The following is a 14,065-nucleotide window of genomic DNA, read 5'->3' as shown; positions in this document are numbered from 1 at the left end:
CCACAAAAATCCACTTGGATGAAGACACTGTCATTGACTAGAAAAAAAAATACGAAGTCAGAATTGTACACACCAGGAACTCAGTAGCTCGTATTAGTTTCTTTTTCCCCAGGACTTGGGAATTTTGGGGCAGACAATTCAAAATCATGTGCTACAAGACAGAAAAATCATTACCCTATCAGCAAGTTTCAGAAGTCTTTTGTAGGATGATGGTAACCAGCAAACTCTCGAATGTTAAACTTTGCATGTAATAACCAGATTGCAAACATCATCATTATAAATATTTTTTCTTCAGGGAACAATGGAAATCAAGAATTATTTATTCTTAAGATAAATACTATTTGCTTCTTTCTGGCAAAAACTAGAAGTAAAAAGACTTAAAATTTCTATAAACTGACAAAGCAACTGGCTTTCATTTAGATCTGTTTCTTTACAGCTTGCTCATCATTATTTACTTCATTATTCTTTAAATGCCCTAAATCCATGCAGGAGGATCTTTGCTTCTTTTAAATATCTCTATGCATCCACCGCTAAATAGAGTACCTTGTGAGTATTTAATAAATTATTATTAATTTCAGACTTGGTTAGGAGAAAATACTGGAGTCATAAGAAAGTATTATTCTTTGAAAAGTAAATTTTGCTGATAGCATAATTTTAATCATTTAACGCCTCCATTGCATATACAACAACTTCTCTTTGCCAAATCTTAGTTTCTCAAGGTATCTTTTCATTGTAATGTGAATGGGAGGAAAAAAAGAATTACTCTAGCTTTAGAAATTTACTTTTAAAGCACACACAAAACCTCCCTTAGGGTTGAAAGCATTGGCTATGCTCTGGAAATGAACCCAGCTCCTTTCAGCCAAGGGATACTTGAGCCCTTTATTCTTTTGCCCAGAAAAGGCATCCTAATTAAAGGGCCAATAAATTAAATGCACCAGAGAAGGCCAAAAAAAAAAAAAAAATTGAGAAGAAAAGCACCCACCAGGGTGTCTAGAGAAAAACACAAGGTTCATTTCACATGTTTGTGTTAGGCACCATCAAGTTTAGAACAAACTCCAGGGGAACAGCTGTTTTTGAGAAATGTGAACAGCTCCTACCTTCATTTCAATGACAGTCTGGAGAGCCTTCGTCTTGGCTGGCTCTGGCTGAAGTTGGCTTCTTCGGTGTAATTCCTGGGGAGGAACACGATAGAAATAAGCCTGACGGTTCATCCTTCCGTTATACCATGACCTTTACACAGGTACCACTCAGCCCACCAGGTCCAGGCTCGCTGTGTACAGACATAAACAAGCCACAGGTGCCTCTTCCCCCACCCTCTTTAGCATCCCTCCTGCCTGGAGCCTGTGTTCCGGTGAAAAGCTCCTGGCACATGCGCTATTTCTGAAACTTCCATCAATAATTAATGTCAACTGTGACAAAGCCAGCAAGTAATCATAGTCCAAATACTGTTCAACACTGGGGCTGTTGCCCAGCCATCAAATCATAATTTACTAAATTACATTACTCCGTGCTCCTAATACAAACACAGCAAGGAAACGGAGGAAAGAAAATGACTAACGTAGTTGCAAATCCGCTGCACGGGTGGCATTTTGCTACTGAAGTAGGTTTGAAATGAGCAATTTAAAACATTTTCAGTACAATTGTGTCACTTTTTGGAGTAAATTGGTCTGATGAAACCCTATGAATCTCTTGCTTCCTAATTTACAGTTTCAGCCCTTGTTCAAAATCACATCTGTATGTGATATGCTTATGCATTCATGATGCCAAGAAATTAAAACTGGCATTAATATCAACAGAGTTAGAGGGGAGAAAAAATGGTTAAATCCAGATGTAGACCCAGTAACTTCTTTAGGTAAAAAGCAAAAACATTACAATTTTAAGCTTCAAAGCTTACTTTTTACATGCTTCTTCTCAAAAAAAAAAAAAAAGTCTGTCAAAACTTTGAAAGATTGCTTTGGCAGAAGAGAAGAGATAAAGTTTGTTCAGTTCATGCTTTGATTTTCTTAATGATAATTATCAACAGTTTTATGAAAGTAGGCCATGACAGGAATAAACAAAAATGCTCATGCATGTCCACACTGCTGATACAATTACTCACCTATGGAGCAATTCCATTAAGACTTATTTGACTTATAAGTCACCTATGGATAATTCCATAAGATTTATTTGCTTCCTGAAAAGTCATTTAAAGTCAACATGGAGTAGTTTTAGGTCTTTCTATTCCTTTGGACCGCAAGCATTTAAAAAAAGATAAGAAAAACCTTGGGTGTTAAAGAAGAGGACCAACAAAATTTCTGGCTTTATCTAAGTAAGGACATTAAAATTAACCCTACGTCCACCACTACCATCTACTATCATCACCATTTCATTAAGATAGAACATATTTATGTAAAAATTGTCAGAAGAACAGAATTGCACAAAAAAAGATAGTCCTCCCCTGGATTCCAGGATAAGAAAACAGGCAACCTTTCACCCATATCCTATTACATTGTTCTTATTTTCCAGCAGTCCAAGAAGACTTGGTCATGGACCATGGTGCATAAGTCTAGGGATCAGTACTGGGGAATTACTGCTACAGCTCTGGACTGTAGCATATTTTCTTCTCAAAGTCATCACTGGCACACAGAACTACTTCTCAGACTTCAATTTGAGCAGAACTAGAATTAGTGCTTCCTCATTGTTCAAAATCAACACCAGTTAGGACATTTTTGCCCCTAACGTATTTCTGGAAGGGATGAGGTCAAGTGTTACTGACTCCAGTTCCAGCACACCACTGGGCACCTCACATAAGGACTTCAGGCTAAAAAACAGAGCTACTTAGCCCTCAACATTACTTCCAAGATTGTTGGAGTTCACTAGACCAATAAAATCTTATAGATGACAAAACAGAAAGTAAGTCACTTGTCAGAGTTGTTCCACAGTAAGTGGTAGGAGTAACACATTTCATAGGTCACCAATTCTGATACCATGTCGCATCAAAAACATCTTAATGAAAAAAGCTGAGAATGAAATTCATGATAATTTCATACCATAGCCAGTCAAGTTCCAGAATAAAAATCATAAGATAATTTGAGGAGAGAGGTTAAGATTGTATAAAACAAAAATAATCATGAAGCAACTAAGCAACACAACAAAAATAAAAACCATAGGGTAAAGACATGTGCCGTTATAATTTCTGCCAAGCATGAAAAGATTTTTAAGGGCAAACGTGCAATAACAAAGCTAAACTTGTAGCAATAGTTTTGCAAAAATGAAAACAGAGTTCTCATTGCTATAATTATATGTGTTCTATTATAATATAAACCAGCTCAAAATCCAGATTGGGCCCTCACCCTCTCTGTCACTCCTTAAAAAAATAAAATCTCCAATTACCCAAGAAGTGCAATATTCCTACCCTAACTACATTATATTTCAATCAATTCTGGCTTCACAGTTTCTGAGGATCACCTTAATTCTTAATGTGTCAGGTAAGTGAAGAGTATAAGCCACCTGCAGACTTTATGGATTGTCTGAAAGTCCCATCTCAGACACTTTAACCATCTCTGAGATTCAGGATCTTTAAAATGCACACTCTGACTGTGGCAGAGAGGACCAGTTGCCCAAAAAAGATTTGTGTGCCTCTTCATCAGTGTAGAGCTGTTGCTAGGAAGTACCACCACCACCACCCTTGTATCCAGGTGAGACCATGTGACCTATTTCTGGCCAGTGGAATGTGGGTAAAAATGAAGAACTCAAGTCCATAAAAACCTCCTACCCTGTCCTCAACTCTCCCTCTTTTCCTGTCTGACTAGAAGTAAAGGACTCCAAGACCCAAGAAGATGGCAGAACCCCGAGATAAAAGGAACCTGGGTTCCTGAAATGCCATGTGAAAAGTCTGCTGAACACCCACATTGGATGGTGGTGCACAGGAAAAATAAACTTCTATTAAGTTAGTCTCTGCGCTTTCAGGCTTTATCTGTAGAGATCCCAGGGCTCTCTGCTTTAACTACTGCAATGGCTGGAAGGAAAAATAATACGTATCTAGTCCTGTATAGTTTGTTGCTTTTGAATTACAAAAGTGATGTTAACGTGTGAGTGAGTGTCAAATTCTTCTAAACTGAGAGTAAGATGAGTTGGTTGCTGGTGCTCCAACTATCCTTAACCATCTGAAAGATGCACCCATTAGGCACTAATCTTAAATAACTAAAGAATTTCCCCAGGAGCTTGTGATGTAGGGATGAGAGAAGACAAGATTTAACTTACTCTAGAAGTTTTTAAATGACAGTATTAAACCATCAAGTGCAGTGGTTCTATGCTTTTCTGGGCCACTGATCTCTGTAAGAATCAGACGGAAGCTGTGGATTATCTCCAGAAATGGGCACAAAAGCACGCATAAACACAATGTTGTACCATTAGAGCTGGTTCAGAGCGCCTTGCCCAACACCCAAGAAGTTCATCTTTGAACCAGACTACAGGCTAAAAACCACTTATTGAGATGAAAGAGAACCGCATGGGGAGTGGGGAGCCAGGACCCTGTCCAGACCCAGCCTGAGACCTTGGTCATGCCCCTTCCCCTCTCTGATCAGTAAAATAAGCAGTTTTATGAGTGAGTTTCTAATGGCCCTTCCAGCTATGAGAACATCCAGATTTTTAATAGCAGCTGATTCTGAAAAGCTGATCTCTGAAAAGCTGATCTCTGGCTGATATTTCTAATCACACTCATTCTCCATTTCAAAAACAGAATAAAAATAAAAAGAAAATTGGATATCTCATTGCAACACTGATACCGAGGTTATTTTCCTATAATCTAATGATTAGGTTGGCCTGAGCTGTTCTAAAACTGCCAGCTCCTCCAGGTGTTCAGCATGGAAATATACCAAGACCCCAGAATTTTGAGCATGAAATCTCAAGTGGTTCATCAGGATGACATTACTTGGCAGTTAATGAGAATCTGAAGTCTAGTGAGTTAATCTGGATGGACACTAGCATACAAGATAAGCTTGACAGAATAATGTTTGCACATACCATATACTTTTTCCAGTAGACAAAAAAAAAAAAAAAAAATTCAAAACTCAACTTTCTCTCTAAAGGTAATTTACTATTTTTATCTGGCCTTTCCACCTTACCGTTCTGGTAATCTACTGCTATGTAACAAATCACCCCAAATTTAGTGGTGTCCAACCACCACCATTTTATTATGCTCATGAATTCTGGGTCAGGAATTCATAAAGGATAGAGTAAGGAAGGCTTGTTTCTAAAGCATGGTGTCAGAGGGCTGGAACAGCTGGGGCTGGTGGATCCACTTCCAAGATGGCTTCTCCACCCATATGTCTGGTGCCTTGGCTGAAAAATAACTTGAAGTCTAGGTTTAGCTGGAATTCTCAATCTGAGCAACTATATATGGCCTCTCCATGTGACTTGGGATTCCTCACAGCATGGCAGCCTCAGGGTACCCCCACCTCCTACATTGAGGTGTAAAGATTCCAAGAGCAAGTGTTCCAGCAAATAAGCCAGAGACTGCATGGCCTTTTATTACATAACCTCAGAAGTCCCATAGCATCACTTCTGCAATGTTATGTTGATTAAAGCAGTCACAAGCCTGCTCAAATTTCAAGGAAAAGTGCCAAAGATCCTGAAGCTATATTTTTAAATTGCCTCTTTTAAGGAACAAAACCAACTGGAGAAACCAACAGGAAAGAAACACTATAATCTCAGCATCAACTCAGATCAGTCTTAAGATACAGCAGAGTTTCATATATTCAAAAAATAATTTAATGCAAGGGATAAAGGTAATACAGCAGTAAACCAAACAGACAAACATCTCAGCCCTCATGTGTTTTTTCATTTCAAATTCCAATTGGAGAGAGGCACAACAATTTAAAAAGGTGACTAAACCAGTTTGTCATAAGTGCTGTAAAGGAAAATAAGTCATGAAGGTGGAGTGGGACATTTGGGAGGTGAGGGATTGATAGCCATTTTAAATAGGGTGATTAGGGAAAGCTTCAGGAAAAGGTGACATCTGAACAAAGATCTAAAGGAAATGAGGGAACCAGTTGTGCAGATATTCCAGGCAGAGGGAATAGTAAATATTTACGTACATGGCTAGAGCTGCATAAGGGATGGGGAAAGTAGTAGGTCGGAGAGGTCCAGGGGTGGGGGATGATGGGAAGATAGGTATACATTTGGAGTCCATTGTAGGGATACTGGTTTTACTGAGAAAAATGGGGAGCCACTGGAAGGTTCTGAGGAAAGACAAACCATGATATGGATATGATGCATGTTCATAAAGGATTACTTCAGCTATTGGACTGAAGTATGGTTTTGGATTGAGGAGGGAGGTAAGAGAAGAACCATAGGGCCTAGTAAGAAGAAACTAGAATAACCCCGGCAAGGGATGACAGAACCTTGGACCACAGTGACAGAGTGGAGGCAATGGGGAAGGAATTAAGTTTGGATATGCTTTGAAGGTGAGGTTCACTTGACTTCTTGATAGATTGCCTGGGATTAGAGAAAGAGACAAGTAAAGGATGGCTTCAAGGCTTTTAGCTTGAGCAATAGGAATAATGGAGGTGGAATACCAACATAGGCAAGACGGGGGAGGAGAAGTGGGAGTTATGGGAATCAAGAGTTTGGTTTTGCCTGTGTTAAGTTTGTGATGCTATTAGACATTCAAGTGGAGATGCTGAGTAGGCGGTTTAATAGATGAGTTGGATGTGAGAAGTAAAAGCTACAATTACAAATTTGGAATCGGTGAATAGATAGCACTTAAAGCAATGAACCTAGATAAAACCAACTAGGGACTAAGCATAGAGAGGAGAGGAGAAATCAGAGGACTGAGCCCAGGGGCAATCCAACATTAAGGGGTCTGAGAAGTGAGGAGGAAGCAGCAAAGGAGACTGAGAAGAAATAGCCAGAGAGGTAGGAAGAGAACCAGGAGAGTAGCATCCTGGAAATCAAGTGAAGAAAATAAGCCCAGAATGCAGGAATGACCACCTTATCAATTGCTGCTGAGAAGTTAATCGGATGAGGCCAGAGGAAAGACCACAGGACTTAGCAACATGCAGGGCATTAATAACCTTGACGATCCAGTAGGTGGATAGTGTGAGTGAAAGTGTGACTGGAATGTGCTGTGGGAGAATGGAAGGAAAAAAGACCTTCAGGCTACTATATTTGCTCAGGCTGCTATATTGCACAATGATTTACTGATCATTTCTTTCATCAAAACTCTGTTTTAGATTTGTACACCCATGTTCATAGCAGCATTATCAGAATAGCCAAAAGGTGAAAGCAACTGAAATGTCCATCAACAGATGGATGAATAATCAAATGTGGTGTATACATACAATGTATTACTCAGCTTTAAAAGGAAGGAAATTCTAACACCTGCTACAACATGGACAAAACTCAAGGACATTATGCTTAGTGAAATAAAGCAGTCACAAAAAGACAGATACCGTATGATTGATATGAGGCATCTAGAGTAGTCAAAATCATAGAAACAGAAAGTAGAATGATTATTGCCAGGGGCTGAAAGCAGGGGGAAATGGAGAGTTGTTTAATGGGTACAGAGTTTCGATTTTGCAAAATGAAAAAGTTCTCAAGATTGGTTGCATAACAGTGTGAATATACTTAACACTACTGAACTGTACACTTAAGAATGGTTAAGGTGGTAAATTTTATGTTGTGTGTATTCATCACAATTTTTAAAAAAATTTTAAACCATAAATATATAACAGAAACTGTTTAAGTTCCACAACCTTCACCACTTCCATTCTTCTAGAGAGAAACCATCATCTAAAGTTGGTGTCTTTCTCATGCATGTTCTGTGCTTTTATTACATATGTATGTCCTCATAAATAGTAAAATCTAACAAGAGAGTACATTGTTTTCTCATTTACATAAATGACAGCTGTCCATATTGCACAAAGCTTTTGCATTTTGGTTTTTACCTCAACAATATTTATGTTTTTAGAATTTGTGTGTGTAAATAAGTGTTCTCTATTCTTTTTTTCTATTACAAACAATTTTGTAGTAAACCTCCTAGTACATGAAAAAAAAACCTTTTTTTAGTACCTTTACTCTTAAGTGCCCAATAATTCTGTTTTTTCTGAAACATTCTGTTTCTTCTGCTTGGAATAATCCTCTACCCTTTTCATCTCTTGTATCTGTAGGGATCAGCAAACTATAGCTCACCATCAATTCTGGTAAATAAAGTTTTTTTGAAACACTACTATATCCATTCACTTACATATTGTCTATGGTTGCTTTCATTTCATTTCATGGCAGAGTTGAGTAGTTATAACAGAGACAATATGGCCTCACGAAGCAAGAAATATTTAGTACCTGGCCTTTTACATAAAGTTTGTCAACCCCTGGTCTAGAATATCTTCAATAATCAATCTAGCCATCTCCTTGTGTGGTAATTTAAAATATGTCCACAAATTTTGTATATTCCCTTTATAAGGTGAAGCCTAAATATCTTCCCCTTGGCTGTGGACTGGACTTAATAAGTCAGTTCTAACAAAGAGAATATAGTAGAAGTAACATGTGTGACTTCTGAGGCTTGGTCGTAAAAGACATTATGGCATCCTTCTTGCTCACGTTCTTGGACCACTTGTTCTGGGAGAAGCCAGCTGCCACATCATGAGGACATTCAAGCTCTAAAGAGAGGCCCATATGACATGAAACTGAGGCCTCCTGCCAACAGTCATGTGAATAAGCCATTGTAGAAGTGGAAGGTCCAGCCTCGGTGAAGCCTTCAGATGCCTGTGGCCCTACCCAACAGCTTGACTGCCACCTCTTGAGGTACTGTGGGCCAGAACCACTGAGCTAAATGACTCCCATATTCCAGACCCACAGAATCTATGAGATAATAAGCATTTGCTGTATTAAGACACTGTTTGGGGTAATTTATTTTAAAGCCGTAGATTACAAATATGTCACAGAAGAGCCATTACCTGACCCCCCAGACTAGTCTACATCCTCCTCCACCCTCATTTAGACTTTCATAGCACTGTGTACCTTTCCTTCGTATCATTGGATATGGCTGCAATTAATAGCTTCATGTCTGTATTCACCATTGAGTGGTAAATTCCATGAGCATAGATAGGGACCCTGTATGTCCATTATACTCCCAGTAACTAACATAGTGCCTGCCAAGAGTAAGTGCTCAATTAATATAGACACATTGAATGAAACAGTACAAATGACATTATACTTATAAGCCTGGTGGTTCTAGAATACCTTTGGACCAAAAGGAGTCGGATGTGAAGGATGATAATAGCTAATAGATACTTATACACCGCTATGTGCTAAGCACTCTTCTAAGCACTTTATAAATAGTAACTTGTTTAATCATCACAATAACCTCCTTAGGTAGGTACTATTATTATAACCATTTTTCACGCCAAGAAATGGAAGCATAGAGAAGTTAATAACTTGCCCAGTCTACTGAATTGCACTGCTGGGATTTATGCCAGGAAGTCTGGTTCCAGGGTCTCTGCTTCTAACCACCACGCTTACTGCCCATGTTTCACCACTTGGCTTTGATTTGATATTTAAAGGTAACACCTTTATCTCCACTGGCTTCTTTCATTGCAGCCACCTCCGTAATTTTCCTTTGATTCAGTCTTCCATTTCTCAATCTTTTCTTGAGTACTTGAAAATATACAGAAACTTACTCTCAATAACAGTTGTCTGGTACTGATATCCATATTAGATATTAAAACAAATGGCAAACATGGTTAGGCACACAGAAGTGGATAAAAAACAGTTGCTTTCAAATATTAACATCATTCTCAATGTTTGACAGATCAAGTACTAAAAAATAACTATGTAAAAGAGTTAAGTGATATAATTAGTAAGACTGAATTAATAGACAATTCTATTTTGGATCCTGTAGATTTCCATTTCAAGATTCCATGGAATATTTAAACAGATTTATCACATACCAGACCACCAAGAAAAATCTCAAATGGATTCCAAAAGGCAGAAGTGATATAGGACACATTCTTTGCCCACATAATAAAACAATAACAAAAGTTAAAAATGAAACCTCACTATTTGGCAAGCTCTTAAAAGTTTTAAAATTCATCCACTACAGTTAAACGGATCCTGTCCACTCCATCTACTAGGTGTGTGACCTTAGGCAAGTTCCTGAATGTTTTCTGATCCTCAGGATGGTGAAGTTGAGTTGAGGTAAGCATGTGTAGTGCTTGGCTGGGCTGGCACTCAGCACACTCTCAATCACTGAAACTCATCCTTATTGTTCTTGTTGCCCCTGAATGGTTATTAGTATTCCTGAAAGTATATTAGAGAACACAGCCTGGCAGAATGCCTTCCCTGCCACTTGTTCTGTGATCTGATACTGGCTATCGTCGCCACTGGGTCTGTCTGAATAATTCAAGAAATACTGAAGGACCACTATGTGCCAGGTAAAACACAGAATATACCTGCCTTACACTCCAGTGCAAGCATTCTCAACGGAAGTGATATCATGCCTAGAGGTTTCGGGAGATGGTGAGTTGCACAGTGCTGTTGGAGTGGAGAGAGTGATGAAGAAGGTGCTGGGAGATGAGGCCCAAGAGGTCAGGGCTAGGAAGAGGACAGGCTGTGTAAGGCCATTTAGGTCCTCATGAAGATCTTGGTCTTATACAGAAGACTTCGAATTCCAGAGATATGGGAAAGCAGTTTCCATGGAAATATGTAGAAATGATATAAGCTTACTGTTTTTTTAATTGGGGTAGAGTTATTTTACAATGTTGTATTAGTTTCTACTGTACAGCGAAGTAAACTTACTGTTAAATTATTTTAGTCGTCACAAAAAATGGATATTTGGGAACATAAGACCATACCATCTGAATCTCTGCACATACACAATTCCCTTAATTTGTTTTGATATATAACTGATTTTTTGCGAAATCTGCATTAAAGATTGTTTGACAGATTTATCTTGTTCCTTTGGACACTATGATCCTGGGAACAATAGAAATTAATAGAATGAGATGCCAGCTTTCAAATATTTGCCCAGTGGTGTTAGCGATGTCCAAAGTTTTTTGGGATAAAGTTTGTCCCAAATAAACTAAATAATAAAGTTTAGTTATTTAATTCAATAATTACTAAGGACCTAATACATGATAAACAATATGGAGATATCAAAGATAAACGTAACAGGGAGGGGCAAGATAGGGGTAGGGGGTTAAGAAGTACAAACTACAAAGAATAAAATAAAGAAGCTACAAGGATATATTGTGCAGCACAGGGAGTATAGCCAATTTTTATAATAACTATAAATGGAGTATGACCTTTAAAAATTGTGAATCACTATGTTGCATACATGCAACTTATATGATATTGTAAATCAACTACACCTCAATAAAATAAAATTTTAAAAATTTTTATTAAAAAAAATAAAAAATAATTTAAAATAAGATAGATGTAACACAGTGACTATGTAACATGTCAGGTCTCAAGGAACTTGACTGTCTAGTGGAAGAGGGAATACATAACTAGATTACCAGACCACAATAATAGCAGCCACCATTTACAGAATGCTTACCATAGGACAAGCTCCATGCCTCCCATCTAGCTCCTGGGTGAATCTGCATAACACCCCTATAGGTAGGAGTTACCACCCCCATGACAAAGCTGCAAACACTCAAACTCAGAGAGTTAAATAATACGCCCAAGATCACAGAACTAGTAAACTTGAGAGTGTGACCAAGGTATCTGACTCTTAAACTCACACCCTTAATTACTAACATAACACTTGGTTTAGATTGCTATTTGTGTTTCCTTCACGCTCTGCAAATGTCTATGGTTTTAACAGCTAACTGAACCTGACTTCTGGTTTGTTTTTCAGTCCCCTGTTAGGCCCTCACCAGTTTTGAACGATATGCTAATGGGAGAGAATGAGAGGTAAGCATCCAGGCCTGATGAGGGAAGGAAGGACTATGGAAAGCTTCATGGAAAAGTACAGGTGGGTGGTTAGTCTTTAACTGTTTTTGGACTCCAACAGAAATCTACCAGAGGACTCTTTCTGAGCTGAAATACTTCTCCTTGAACCTTATATACAATGGCCTTTATTCTACTCATTTGGGAACATGAAGAAAACAGGATCCATCTCTCCCATGATGAGAGCTTCTTTGTCCAAAGTCTTTCTTACTAAGCAGTCATTATTCTATCCACTATGTCTTATATGGCACAATGTTGGGTGCTCTCAGCAGCATCCTGGTCATTCACCTCTACCTGTGTACCTGATCTCATCTGATCTTGGAAGTTAAGCAAGATTTGGGCCTGGTTAGTACTTGAATGGGAGAGCGCCTGAGACAAACGGATGCGATAGGTTTTTAGCGTGGAACCAAGAACCACAGAGGATTATTTCCAGGCCTTGAAACCTAGTGAAGTTTGCTCTGCTGGATTTTGAAACTGCCTTGGACCTAGTAGCTCCCTTTTACCTTCCATTTCTCCCTTGTTTAAACTGGAACGTCTGTAACTTATCCTATGCCTGACATATCGTTGTCTATTGGAAGCAGATAAATTGCTTCTTTAGTTTCATAGGTCCACTGATGGAGAGGAATTGTGCCTCAGGAGTTGTACATAATAGATTATACCAAGAGCCTCATTCGTACGTAATTTTAGACGATTTAGATGATAGGAATTTTGAACTGATGAGATTTGGGGGCTCTGAGTTGATGTTGTAATGGGATGAGACCTTTGAGACTCTGGGATGGGGCAAATGTATTTTTTATTTGGGAGGGACGTGAATCTGTAGGGGGCAGAGGGCAAACTACAGTCAGCAGAATAACACCCACTAACAAAGATGTCCACTCATTTCCAAAACCTGTGAATACATTATATTACATGGTAAAAGGGGCTTTCCAGACGTAATTAAGGTTATAGATATTAAGATAGGAAGATTATCCTGGATAATCTGGGTGGGCCCAATCTAATCACATGAGCCCTTTCAAAGCTCAGAACTTACTCTGACTGAGGCAGAAGACAGAAGTAGCAGATGGGGAAGCCAGAGAGACAGCTAAGCATGAGAAAGTTTCGATGTGCCACTGTTGGTTCTGAGATATAGGGGCCATGTGAAAGGACCAGAAGGGGCCTCCAAGGAATGAGGATGGTCCCCAGTTAATAGCCAACAAGGAAATGGGGACCTTGGTTCTACAAACACAAGGAACTAGATTTGACCAACAACCTAAACAAGCTTGGAAGCAGATTGATCTCAAGAACCTTTAGAAAGGAGCACACTTTGGTTTTGGTCTCATGAGAGTCAAAGCAAAAAATCCAATTGAGCCATGATGTACCAGAACTGCTGATCTATGAGCTAATAAATTTGTGTTGTGCTAAATGTGTGCTAATTTATTATGGCAGCAATAGAAACTAATATAGTGTGGTTAATCTTTTACTAATCTTTGGAATCCCCTATTAGACAGTTCTTTCCACACTGAGGTGGCATACATGGCTCTGAAGCTTCTATATACAGACGTTTGTTCTACTCTTTCAAGGAGAAAAGAACAAATCAGGTTCCTTCCATGATGACAGGTTCTTATCCCATGATGACAGCTTCCCAGTCCAAAGTTTTTCTTACTAAAGAGTCCTATTCTACCCACTGTTTCTTATATGACACAGTGTCAGGTGATCTCAGCAGTACCCAGGTCATTTACCTTAGTCCATTTCTGTATCTTCGGTCAGATTCCTAAGAGGTATAGTCTGAGACAGGGACTTTTATGTAAGTGATTTCTTAAGGGAGAGTTCATAGGGGAACCCATAAGAGAGGGAGGAAACCCATATGAAGTAGAGAAGAAAGTTGAGCAAGGATTTTGTTGTACAGGAAGTCTAGCCTGATCCAGGCCAAGATGGTAGAGGAGGAAAACCCTGAACTCACCTCTTCCCATGAACACACCAAAATTACAACTACTTACAGAGCAAGTGTCTATGAGAACCACCTGAAGACTAGAAGAAAAGATGTTCCACAACTAAGTATATATATAAAGAGGGAAGCACAATGAAACAAGTAGGAGGGGCAGAGACACGGTTAGTCAGGACCCACAACCCCAGGGAGGCAACCACAAATGGGAAA

General features: G+C 38.9%; 1 protein-coding gene and 1 pseudogene across 6 annotated transcripts in view; one reads left to right on the top strand and one right to left on the bottom strand.

Moving 5' to 3' along the window:
• ERC2 (ELKS/RAB6-interacting/CAST family member 2) overlaps positions 1–14,065 on the bottom strand; it is a 956,481-nt gene that overhangs the window by 677,113 nt on the left and 265,303 nt on the right. For all 5 annotated transcript variants that reach the window (XM_082346804.1, XM_082346808.1, XM_082346806.1 and 2 more), the window contains one exon: positions 1,098–1,172. In XM_082346804.1, the coding sequence (XP_082202930.1) occupies positions 1,098–1,172 (75 nt within the window). The remainder of the gene's footprint in view (positions 1–1,097; positions 1,173–14,065) is intronic.
• Positions 1,231–14,065, top strand: part of LOC309607816 (adenylate kinase 2, mitochondrial pseudogene) — a 28,757-nt pseudogene continuing 15,922 nt past the window's right edge. The window contains exon 1 of the transcript in view: positions 1,231–14,065. This exon is cut by the window's right edge and continues 15,922 nt beyond it. The product of the transcript in view is annotated as an adenylate kinase 2, mitochondrial pseudogene (transcript).

The sequence above is a fragment of the Balaenoptera borealis genome, assembly GCF_965194805.1.
Source record: "Balaenoptera borealis genome assembly, chromosome: 12".
Classification (NCBI taxonomy): Eukaryota; Metazoa; Chordata; class Mammalia; order Artiodactyla; family Balaenopteridae; genus Balaenoptera; species Balaenoptera borealis.
The sequence above is the reverse complement of the archived record's forward strand: the minus strand, read 5'-3'. Positions and strand labels throughout refer to the sequence as shown.